The sequence below is a fragment of the Lithobates pipiens genome, unplaced genomic scaffold (genome assembly GCF_037356315.1).
Source record: "Lithobates pipiens isolate NorthernLeopardFrog02 unplaced genomic scaffold, aLitPip1_a1.2 Scaffold_13, whole genome shotgun sequence".
NCBI classification, from domain to species: Eukaryota; Metazoa; Chordata; class Amphibia; order Anura; family Ranidae; genus Lithobates; species Lithobates pipiens.
The window spans coordinates 411,768,601-411,781,889 of NW_027507718.1; the positions used below are offsets into that span (position 1 = coordinate 411,768,601).

The 13,289-nt window shown below is 41.6% G+C and overlaps 1 protein-coding gene across 1 annotated transcript in view; it reads right to left on the bottom strand.

Annotated features, from left to right (window-relative positions):
- Positions 1-11,679, bottom strand: part of NIPAL1 (NIPA like domain containing 1) — a 59,044-nt gene extending 47,365 nt beyond the window's left edge. Inside the window, exon 1 of the mRNA XM_077477528.1 lies at positions 11,425-11,679. Within this exon, the coding sequence (XP_077333654.1) occupies positions 11,425-11,479 (55 nt within the window). The 5' untranslated portion in view covers positions 11,480-11,679. The remainder of the gene's footprint in view (positions 1-11,424) is intronic.
- Positions 11,680-13,289: the final 1,610 nt, after the last annotated feature.

Genomic DNA, 13,289 nt, shown 5'->3' on the forward strand with positions numbered 1-13,289 from the left:
CTCGTAGTATCACTCCGCCAGGTAAGGCAGTGGGCAGCGGCAGCCGGGACTAATTAGCTAGCAGAACAATGTGCGGGGCGGCTTCATGTAATGCGCCCGAAAAAAGAAAAATAGTCAGAAGGCTGCGCTCATCTCCTAGGCCTATCTGTACACTAGATGAGGCCCAGGATAATGTAATTAGAAACCCTCTTCGCTCAGCAAGTAATAGCGGGGGAATGGTTTTGAAATTTTAATATGCACAAATTAACTGTAAATTTGCCCGGGCCCCCCTGTGGAGCTGATGGGGGCTGGGCCCAGTACAACAGGGCTGGCTGTACTGCCCTATCAGCGGCCCTGGCCCTTGGTCCAGTTTTGAGTGGTGGCCAAATGTTCCCAAAACGCACCTCTGTATGTTGGTTTTTACCTTTACCCCTGTTTAAAGACCAAATTATGGGCATTCTGTCTTGGGAGGTTCAGCCAGCACAGACCCCTATGCCCTCTCTAAGCTTAGTTATCTCTCGTGATTATGAATGAACAAGCAGCATGACTTGTGGTGGCTGCATTTGTTTTATTTTTAAAGGCTTTACTTTCACCAGTAACACACCTCCTGTATTACAATGGGGTTGATTTACTAACTATAGTGCTACCCCCACAAGAGCTGCTGGATAGAATGGCTTCTTTGCCTTGAATGTCTCAAGACTATCAACCCCATTGGCACACCAGGTTGAGTTTACAAATATACACACCAGGTTGAGTTTACAAATATACACACCAGGTTGAGTTTACAAATATACAATATCACAGGAAATCACTGAAAGCAATACCTAGTACTTAATAGTAGTGCTATATGAAAGAAAACAGGCACCAAACCAGTAACACATTGCAAGTCTGTCCTGCAATAAATACGGTAACCCGCCTGCTAGTGATCTTTTTTTTATTTAACCTTAAGTTTAATTTTAATGCTATGCTGTATTAAACAATTATTGCATTTATCAGTGTATAACACTCATAGGCGTATAACTTGCACCCCAATTTTAGGAGGGAAGTTTAAGGAAAAAAACTTACATTTCAAATAAAGAATTTTGAAGCAAAATTAGGGTCACAGTTCATCAATGCACCCTGCTCAGTGCCCATCTGCAGCCTCTAAATTGCCCATCAATGCACCCTGCTCAGTGCCCATCTGCAGCCTCTAAATTTCCCATCAATGCACCCTGCTCAGTGCCCATCTGCAGCCTCTAAATTGCCCATCAATGCACCCTGCTCAGTGCCCATCTGCAGCCATTAAATTGACCAACAATGCAGCCTGTTCAGTGCCCATCTACAGCCTAAAAATTGACCAACAATGCAGCCTGTTCAGTGCCCATCTACAGCCTATAAATTGACCAACAATGCAGCCTGTTCAGTGCCCATCTGCAGCCTCAACTTTCCCATCATTGCAGCCTCACCAATGTTGGATTACAAAGTGTTGGATTATCCCTTGTTTACATTTGCTTTGCTGTTTGAAGTATAATCACTCTCCGGACAGCAATAGACAAGCGCTGAGGAGGCACTGTATCATTCGTGGGTTGCAGGATGGTTGCAGTGTCGCCCCATTCACTTGAATGAGTCGCACTGTCTGGAGGTATAATTCCTGCATGGAAGCAAAGCATTGTGTCTGTGGCATGTGTACTTCCCAGGCTGCTGCCTCTGCAGAAAAAGGGAGAGTAGCTGGGTGGGCAATAAAAATGCAGCCTAACCATGGGGTTTTACTGCCCCCCTCCTCCCCTACAAGTGTAAAAGAGCCCTAACTGTAGCAAATTTACCCTGTCAAGGTTCATTTAAACATGCGCCTAGAGGGTGGTAAGACAGTTTCTGCCCCCAAATCGCCCACATAAACAAACGCATGCAACTGTACATATGCTGCAGCAAAAATAAAACCCCCTGTCACATGCAACAAGTAGTACCACCGCCAAACTTGAAGTTATTGAGGCCGCATCACAACTGCTTTGCAACCACGTGCAATGTGTGTGCTGGTTACAACAGACAATGATGAGGACATATTGCCTGTCAACCACCCTCTCGAAAGCCATCTACTACACATGCACAGCTCAGATTACATGTCATAGCAGTCTGCAAGCAGACAGGTAGCTGAATTTTTTCATAACACATTGCAAGTCTGTTCTGCAATAAATACGATAACCCACCTGCTAGTGATCTTTTTTTAAATTTACTCTTAAGTTTCATTTTAATGCTATGCTGTATTAAACAATTACTGTATTTATCGGTGTATAACACGAACAGGCGTATAACACGCACCTCAATTTTAGGAGGGAAGTTTAAGGAAAAAAACGTACAGTTTAAATAAGGAATTTTTAAGTAAAATTAGGGTCACAGTTCATCAATGCACCCTGCTCAGTGCCCATCTGCAGCTTCTAAATTGCTCATCAATGCACCCTGCTCAGTGCCCATCTACAGCCTATAAAAAAAATTTTATCTCAAATTATCAATTTTCTACAAATATGACAATGGACCTCAGATGCCTCTCAAGGCTGGAACAGTGTTTACATACAGGACCAGACTGCATGAAAAATGCCAAGTCTGGATGTATGCCCTGCTAGCAGCAAATCATACTATTGCAAAACCCTGGAAAAATAAGTTTGTCCATTTCGTGGAAGTTCGCCAGTGAGTAAATACTTTTTTTTTTTTTTTTTATCAGTGGGAAGCTCACTAGTATTCTGTTGGACAAGCAACAGAAATTCCTTAAAGTATTGACCACGTGGAGGGAACATGCTTATTCTTTGCTACCTATGGTGTGTTATACCTCCCTATAGGAGTTAAGCTTTGGGCCCTGGGGCTGGGTGTCCTTGATTTGTCCACTTTCTTCTATCCCACCCCCTCACCATCTTCTTTCTTCTCTACTTTATTTTAATCTTCTCCTTCCCTACTGCAGAGATGCTTTCATCACTTTTCATACCTCTGCTTTAATGAGCACCAAACAACCTGCCTGGATTGTGCTGCCATTCAATTCCCCAACTAGCCAATGATCATAAATCAATGGCTTCCTGTTTTGTTTATCTATAAACTCACAATCATGTTTCTGTATAGTCCTGTGTACTCAGCCGCTATGCTCCTACTAATAGGTAGCATATTGTCTACTATTATCTGTTATTTCCTATTGACTTGTAATTTGCAATATTTCAATAAAAATTCCAACTGGCATAACAAATTACAAACAAACCGTGCTGTAACTACCCCAAAATATACTAATAAACAATAACACAGCCCAAAAGTCAATTTGTGTTGCCAACCGCCAGTATAATTACACTTTCCAGTGCGCTCAGATATTATAATCCAATATTGGCAATAGCTACTGTTTATATTCTCATAAGTTAAAACTGTTTCTGAACTAGGTCAATAGAAGAGAAAAAGCTCAAAATCCCCAATTCTTTCACCACTGTGCTCAAAATTTGGAGCCTCACTAAACCAACTTGACGCCTTAATTACAAGTTGGTCAAGACACGCTTGTTCCCAAAGGATAGGTATGCCAGATCTTTTGACCACCTTCTTCTTTAACTCAGATGAATGCTGTGTAGAATTTCCACTCCACTTGCCCTCTTCCCTATATCTTTGGCTTCAAGTACCTTCTCTGCTGACTTTTCCAGCAATGTCCTCTCTCAACTTTCTCCTTGGGAGGAAGTAGAGAGGAGACAGCTGGAACTAGCAGCAGAGGAGGTACTTGAAGCCAAATAAGAAAGAGAGCAAATAGAGTGTAAATGCTAACAGGCATGCCAACTTGGCAACATATGGCAGTGCCTGGTGCATGTATGACATTTCAGAAGACATTAGACATGGAGACCACCGCTATACGTAAAGCTTGCTTCAGCCTTGGGAAGGCAACCAAGTCCAGAAAGGGTCAATGAAGATAGTTATTCGGCTGCTGTAATGAACAGCATTTGTTAAATGAAATCATACTAATCATAACACAATTCAATTAAATTTCCTTTAGGACAGAGGTGTGGCTTTTGAATATTCATATGAATGTTTCATTCAACTGATAGGTGTTTACTTTGTGCTTCCCTGCATGTCATACATAGGTGCCGTGTTCTCACATTAATGATGCATTTTTAATTCTTATGTGTTGAAAGGACATAGTATAAAGTGATTTCATTTATATTTTTAGGTTTCATTTATTTTTATTTTAAATTTAATTCATCCTCAATATGGCTACTGCACACAGTGGCAGGGAGACTTCAGGCTCTGCACCAAGAGAAACCCATGACTGGTACAATCAGTCAATAAAAACTTCTCTGAGTCACTTCCATGGTGCTTCAGTCTATGTCACCTAAGCCATGTCTAGCTTTTACTAGGGCATTCCCTTTCACTGCCATATATAAATGGCATTCACCCAGAAGTAATTTTTATTTTGAAGAGGCTAACCTATACGGAATGGAAGGCATTTACATATGTGATGTAATGGAAACAAGGATGTGCTATGCACAGTAAACAGTCATATTACCGCTGTTTACTGTGGGTGACCCTGATCAAACGTTTACATACCCTGATTTTGGCCTGATAACATGCACACAAGTTGACACAAAGGGGTTTGGATGGCTATTAAAGGTAACCATCCTCACCTGTGATCTGTTTGCTTGTAATTAGTGTGTGTGTATAAAAGGTCAGTGAGTTTCTGGACTCCTGACAGACCCTTGCATCTTTCATCTAGTCCTGCACTGACGTTTCTGGATTCTGAGTCATGGGGAAAGCAAAAGAATTGTCAAAGGATCTGCGGGAAAAGGTAGTTGAACTGTATAAAACAGGAAAGGGATATAAAAAGATATCCAAGGAATTGAGAATAACAATCAGCAGTATTCAAACTATAATCAAGAAGTGGAAAATTAAGGGTTCTGTTAATACCAAACCACGGTCAGATAAATTGTCCAACTAAAATTTCAGCCACAACTGCCAGGGAAATTTTTTGAGATGCAAAGAAAAATCCACAAATAACTGAAATACAGGTGAAATACAGAACGCTCTAAAAACATCTAGTGTGGCTGTTACAAAATGTACACTAAGGAGGCACTTGAAAGATGGGCTGCATGGTCGAGTCGTCAGAAGAAAGCCAATACTATGCAAATGCCACAAAGTATCCTGCTTACAATACGCCAAACAGCACACAGGCAAGCCTCAAACCTTCTGGCACAAAGTCATTTGGAGTGCTGAGACCCTAATTTAGCTTTTTGGCCACAACCATAAACGCTACATTTGGAGAAGAGTCAACAAGGCCTATGATGAAAGGTATACCATTCCTACTGTGAAACACGAAGGTGGATCGCTGATGTTTTGGCGATGTGTGAGTTACAAAGGCACAGGAAATTTGGTCAAAATTGATGGCAAGATAATTGCAGTATGTTATCAAAAAATACTAGAGGAACATTTGCATTCATCAGCCAGGAAGCTGCGCATGGGACATACTTGGACATTCCAACATGACAATGATCAAAGCACAAGGCCAAGTCGACCTATCACTGGCTACAGCAGAATAAAGTGAAGGTTCTGGAGTGGCCATCTCTGTCTGCTGACCTCAATATCATTGAGCCACTCCGGGGAGATCTCAAACGTGCAGTTCATGCAAGACAGCCCAAGAATTTACAAGAACTGGAGGCTTTTTGCCAAGAGGAAATGGGCAGCTTTACCATCTGAGAAGATAAAGAGCCTCGTCCACAAATACCACAAAAGACTTCAAGCTGTCATTGATGTTGAAGGGGGCAATACATGGTATTAGGAACTGGGGTTTGTAAACTTTTGATTAGGGTCATTTGGGTAGTTTCTGTTGTCATTATTATTTAAAAAGAGTAAAAACAGTTGATTGATAATAAATGGCTTCAGCCAAACACTAATCATGAGTGAAAGAAATGTATTTGTGTTATCACTCATATTCTCTGAAAAATGGCCAAGAAATCATAAATTCTACTAGGGTATGTAAACTTATGAGCACAACTGTATATAAATATACAATATACAGTATATATATAATAAGGTAATGAGCATTCAGGAGTTAGTTTTTATGTCACGTCAGTAAACACGCGTGATCTGAACATCATATCAGCCTATGAGGAACTTCTGTTTTTGTTTTACTCTTCTTTTAGCTCACCAAATACTATACAATCTGATTTTACAATTTCCTTTAGACCTACCAAAAACGACATAGTGCAAGGGTTTGCCTGATCGGATACAAATATATTAGTGAGAGTATGTAGGTGCTCATATTACATGGTTTTGGTAAATCTAAAGTTGATTGCACAAAGATTGTATCGTCAGATTGTAACATGTATGGTGACCCTTAAAGTTAATATGCCATTTGTATATCATAGTGTTGTGAGAAATTAGCAGAAAATGTAATGGATTGGGGAACAATGTACACAAATTCAATTTATATTATTTTTTTCACAGAAACTGAGCTTTCTTTTGATGGTATTTGATCATCACTGGGATTTTTATTTTTTGCTATATAAATGAAAAAAGGCCAACATTTAAAAAAAAAAAAACATTTTCTACTTCCTGTTATATAACAACATCCAATAAAATCAAATTTCTTCATAAATTTGGGCCAAAATGTATTCTGCTACGTGTCTTTAGTAAAAAAAACAAAAACAAAAACAAAAAAAAAAACCTTTTGGTGTATATTAATTGGTTTGTGTGAAAGTTATAGCGTCTACAAACTATGGGATATATTTGGAAATTGATCAGTTCTGATGTACTGATGGATCTCATAGTGACACTGTACTACTCTGGGAGGTGGGTGATCGGGATTTTTTTTTTTTACACTGCTATTGCTTATACAGTGATGATAAGCACTGTATTACATAAGCAATAGTTTTAGCTTTTAATAATAGGGTAACCATTCATAAACAGTTTGCTTAAGGTTGTGATCTGTGATTGGCTACAGCTAATCACATGGTAGAGGTAGCCAGGCACCATGAAAATTGCTTAGGGCCAAACACAGATCAAAACCATAAGTAACCAGTTCATGAATGGATATCCATTCATGACAGTTTGTTTATATAGTGATCACATGATACCCGGTAGCCAGTTACTGGTAATTGTAATCCACTGTGTCTGGTGGACACAGCAGTTAAAGGAGCGATGCGCTGCATAGCCCTAACCTGGAACAGGCTGGGTGATGTACATGTATGTGATCCTCCCTGTCCATGCTGGGCTGGAAGAGGTTAAAGTGGGAGAAGTCAAAGCCTAACTAAGTCTAAAGCTACTCCTACCCCCGTTATAAGTGTATCTCCATTCACCCCTGGGTGTTCCAGAATGGCGGGCGATTATGCCAGCAATTCCAGAATCGTGGCAAAACACTGAACGTGTTTGCGATTCCTTTACTTCGAATAGCACCCCAATCATGGTGCGATTTTGCAGCGGTTGTCATCTGATGAATCGCACTGCAGTCATGCCAAAATCAAAACACATGAAGCTTGAGCAGGAGCATCTTTTGGGCAACAGAACCTTGCCATTTACTACGAAAACCTCCTTCAGATCCATTCCAGATGCATTTCTGCATGTACGGTTTTAACGTGTTCTGGTGCAGTTTTGATGCATTTACAGATACATTGTATTCTTCTTTTCCTGTTTTTTTTTCACTGTACTGAGGTCTTGTGTGTTTTTGATGTGTTCCAGTGCATTTTTGATGCGATTTACCACGTTACAGTACAGTACAGTCCAGTTCAGTAAAAATGCAGCATGTTCTACTTTTTTTTCTGGAACTGGAACGCCCTGGAACTGACCGCACTGGTTTGAACTATACCATTGGAAACCATATAACCTACTTTCCATGCGTTTTTGATGCAAAAAAAAACGCACTGGACTGCAAGTGGTGAGAACTGGCCCGAGGCCGATGGAATTCTGCTGAAGCTGTCTTGCCTACACACGGTCACACCAAATTCCGATCGTTTAGAACACGGTGACGTACAACACTTACGACGAGAAAAAGGAAGTTCAATAGCCAGTAGCCAATAGCTTCCGTCTCGTAGTTGAATCTGAGCATGCATGATTTTTGGCTTGTCGGAATTGCATACACAGGATCGGAATTTCCGATAGAAAGTTCTTCCGTCTGGAAAATTTGGATGGAGCATACATGGTCGCATTTTCCAATGAAAAGCTCTCATCGTTCTTTTTCTGCCCGGAATTCAGATCGTGTGTACGCGGCATTAGTGTTAACCCAGCCTAAAGCCCCATACACACTATCAGATTTTCTGCTGATTTTTGTCTTCAGATTTACCAAAACCATATAGTGCAAGGGCCTGCCTGATTGCATACACATTGAAACTCCAAAGGTTTGACCTCATATTATATGGTTTTGGTAAATCTGAAGGAAAAATCAGCAGAAAATCTGATAGTGTGTGGGGCTTTAGAGTCCATTACATGCAAGAAGTACCATGGCTATGACAACACATGGGTCCAATCATGGCATAGCTGGGGCCTAATAATGAAATTGCACAGATAACACTTCTGTAGCAACTGAGTCATATGGGTCATTGATCTTATTATAAAGAACGCCTAGATAAGGGACAGACAGTAGGAGAGCTCTCAGCACTACACTAGGAATTAGCGGTTTGGATAAATTGTATAACTGTGGTGATAAAAATATATAATCATAATAGTGATAATTATTATAAGAATTTATAATTATTATAGTAATTACCACGATATTTTATACTATGACATAATTATGCACACACTCTATAAACTTAATACAAACTTCTTTATACTCTAACTTTTTTTATTTTATTTTTTTATATATCTTTGAATTAAAAAATTATATTTTTTAATAAAAATATTATATTTCTATTACAAAACTGACTAAATTCTTTGATGACTGAGTGTTGAGTCAGTTTGATGTGAAGGGTTGAGTTGATAGGACGTCAGAAGGGAAAGTTTCACGTGATTCGGAAATTCTGTTGCCCTACCCTGCTTGATAGAACCTTTCTACAGACCTACAGTATGTATGCAATCAGTGGAAAATATCAGTATATTGTGTTTGGCGTCAACCATGTAACCTGTTCCAAGCCTTTGACATGACTCACCTGCACAGTATCTAGGTATGACCCTGCTGTGTACACATCACACATTAGCATAGCCGTTTCTGTGCAGCTCTGATGTCAAAGTGTCTTTGTGCAGGTCGCACCACCTTTCATCATCAGTCGTCTCTCCTCCCTCCCTGAGTCATTGCTCAGATCACCTGTTCTTCCACTACCCCCCCCCCCCCCCCCTCCGCTCTCACCTATACATACCAGAGACGTGACACCTAGGTACCTGTCCAACCCCAACATCATCGCACCTTCCTATACAATATCAGCTGGACTCTTATATATATAATATTACACAACAGATCTCCCACCCTAGATAATGAAAACGCTCCTCTCATTCCACCATGTAGGAATTCGCTATCAGCGGAAAATCAGCAGAATAAACTAGAGCCTTCGGAATGATGCGCCTAAGAGCTGCTTTACACCTGATGCAGTTGGGTGCGTTTTTTTTTTTAACACATCCTGAATGCGTGCCGAGTAAAACCAATGTTTTCTAATCACACCATAGCGTTCCGGTCCAGCGCCGCAACGCCCATAAAGGTGTATAAATGCATCAAAATGCACAAGGGAAAAAAAGTCTTCATACTAAATACAGTTGTTTGTAATAATGGCATAGAAACGCAGACCAAATGCATCTTGGATGTTTTTTTTGCATGCGTTTTTGATACGTTCTAGTGCTTTTCGTTCTTCTTTTTATTTCATGTTAAATATGGACATGTATGTTCTGGTGCGTTTTTGGTGCATTCCAGTGCGTTTTTGATGAGTTTAAGGGCCAGTTCACACCATAGAAACAGAGTCCGTATGTGTTCCAGATGCTTTTCTGCATGCACGTTGTTGGTGCGTTTTTGGTACGTTTTTGGGGCCAGTTCACACCACATGCAGTCCAGTGCGTTTTTGTTCTGCATCAAACATTTTAAGTAGGTTATATGGTTTACAATGGCATAGTTCACACCAGTGCGGTCAGTTTCCGGGGCTTTTCAGTTCCGGAAAAAAAAAAAAGTAGAACATGCTGCATTTTTCCTGCACTGGACTGTACTGGAACGCATCAAAAACACACTGCACCCTAGTATAGTGAAAAATAACAAGCAAAAAGAAGAAAAAAAAAGCACTTGGAGTGCACCTGGAAATGCATCAAAAACGCACCAGAACACATCAAAAACGTGTTAAAAACGCACGTGCAGAAACGTATCCGGAACGAATCTGGAGTGAATTTTGTGGCGTGAACTGGCCCTTGATGCAGTACAGTGCATTTTTTCTCGCTCTTTTTTCTTAGGGCCAGTTCACACCACGTGCAGTACAGTGTGTTTTTATTTTCTGCATCAAAAAGGCATGGAAAGTAAGTTATATGGCTTCCAATGGCAGAGTTCACACCATTGCGGTCAGTTCCAGGGCTTTCCAGGAAAAAAAACGTAGAACATGCTGCATTTTTCCTGTACTGGACTATACTGGAACGCAGTAAAATGCATCAAAAGCGCACGGAAACTCAGTGGAATGCACTGGAACACATGAAAAGCACATCAAAAAGGCACTGGACCCTAATATCATGAAAAAAACGAAACAAGAAGAAAGACGAGAAAAAGCACCTGGACTGCATCCGGAAATACATCAAAAACGCAGCAGAATGCGTCAAAAACACATATGCAGAAACGCTTCTGGAACAGACCTGGAGTGTGTTTTGTGGTGTGAACCAGCCGCTAACCTAAAACATGTGTGTTCCAGTGCATTTTTTGGGCGTTTTGGTGCGTTCCAGTGTGTTTTTGGTGCGTTTTTTGGGCATTTTGGTGCGTTCCAGTGTGTTTATGGTGCGTTTTTTGGGCATTTTGGTGCGTCCCAGTGTGTTTTTGATGCGCTTTTCTGCGTTCCAGAACAGTCCAGTGCAGAAAAAATGCAGCATGTTCTACTTTTTTTTTCTAGAACTGAAACGCACTGGAACTGACTGCACTGATGTGAACTAAGTCATTGAAAACCACATAACCTACTATCCATGCGTTTTTGATGCAGAAAAAAACGCACTGGACTGCACGTGGTGTGAACTCTAAGAAAAAACTATGCCAAAAAAAGCTTTACAAATGCATGTAAACACAAATGTGGAACCGCACATGGAACGCAGGGATTGCGGTGTAAACAAGGCGCATTTCTCACCTTCTCTTGGTAAATCGCTGTTTGATCTGAACATCCAATCAGTGTAGATGAAATATTAAAATATCACGTTACTGGAGTGTGATTGGTTGTTTAAAAGGAGCACAGGTTTGCTGCTCCAGCCTCACAATAACCCTTCAATCCCCTTTAATACATAGGCTCTATGAAGAGATGTACAGACCGTAGATTACATATCACAGGTGAGATGTGTAGGTAGGTAGAATAGAATGTCACCAACCTGTGCTGCAGACGCTTCCCACTGGCAAGGTGATAATAGGTGGTGCCTCTCCCATCCTTCAATCCAGGAATATGTCTCCTGATCTCCCCTCCTGAGTCCACCTGGAACTCTCCTGGTAATGTGTTGTCACCTGCTGTATACTGATGACTGCAGACCTGCCCCTTCATCCCTGCCTTCACTACACTAATATCACAACACAGGCTACACCCATTTACTTACTGTGTGTGTCACAGGCTCGGTGACAACACACTGGCTGCCATCAAACTATTTGCACAAGTCCTGACCGGTGTAATACCTGGTTTTGTGTTCAGAGGTGACTGTTGGCTGAGTTATTACAAAGCAATCTAGAATTTACAGGTACGGCTATAGGAAGGTAAAGGTCAGGCAGTCATGTCAGGTATACAGGTTGTGAAATGGACTTATTTTTTCTTGTGATGTATTAGATGACAGACAGTGGTTACAGGAGATTTACATAGCAGGGATAATCAATGAAAGAACACCCATTGTGGTTATTACATAATGTTTTGTATATGTTCATTGTTATATTTATGTGCACAGTCCACATACACCATACAATCATCTTCCATCACACCATTCCTCCCACTGACACCAACAATGGGGCACCAACAATGGGGCACCATTCTCCCAGTGACACCAACAATGGGGCACTATTCCTCCCACTGACACCAAGGATGGGGCACTATTCCTCCCATTGACACCAACGATGGGACACTATTCCTCCTACTGTCACCAACAATGGGGCACTATTCCTCCTACTTTCACCAACAATGGGGCACTATTCCTCCTACTTTCACCAACAATGGGGCACTATTCCTCCCACTGACAACAATGGGGCACTATTACTCCCACTGACATCAACAATGGGGCACTATTCCTCCCACTGGCACCAATGATGGGGCACTATTCCTCCCACTGACACCAATGATGGGGCACTATTCCTCCTACTGACACCAACAATGGGGCACTATTCCTCCTACTGACACCAACAATGGGGCACTATTCCTCCTACTGACACCAACAATGGGGCACTATTCCTCCTACTTTCACCAACAATGGGGCACTATTCCTCCCACTGACAACAATGGCGCACTATTCCTCCCACTGACATCAACAATGGGACACTATTCCTCCCACTGACACCAACGATGGGGCACTATTCCTCCTACTGACACCAACAATGGGGCACTATTCCTCCTACTGTCACCAACAATGGGGCACTATTCCTCCTACTGTCACCAACAATGGGGCACTATTCCTCCTACTGACACCAACAATGGGGCACTATTCCTCCTACTGACACCAACAATGGGGCACTATTCCTCCTACTGACACCAACAATGGGGCACTATTCCTCCTACTTTCACCAACAATGGGGCACTATCCCTCCTACTTTCACCAACAATGGGGCACTATTCCTCCCACTGACAACAATGGGGCACTATTACTCCCACTGACATCAACAATGGGGCACTATTCCTCCCACTGACACCAATGATGGGGCACTATTCCTCCCACTGACACCAATGATGGGGCACTATTCCCCCTACTGACACCAACAATGGGGCACTATTCCTCCTACTGTCACCAACAATGGGGCACTATTCCTCCCACTGACAACAATGGGGCACTATTTCTCCCACTGACATCAACAATGGGGCACTATTCCTCCCACTGACAACAATGGGGCACTATTCCTCCCACAGAAACCAACAATGGGGCACTATTCCTCCCTCTGATATCATTAATGGGGTTCTATTTCTCCCACTGGCACCAACAATGGGGCACTATTCCTCCCACTGACACCAACGATGGGACACTATTCCTCCTACTGTCACCAACAATGG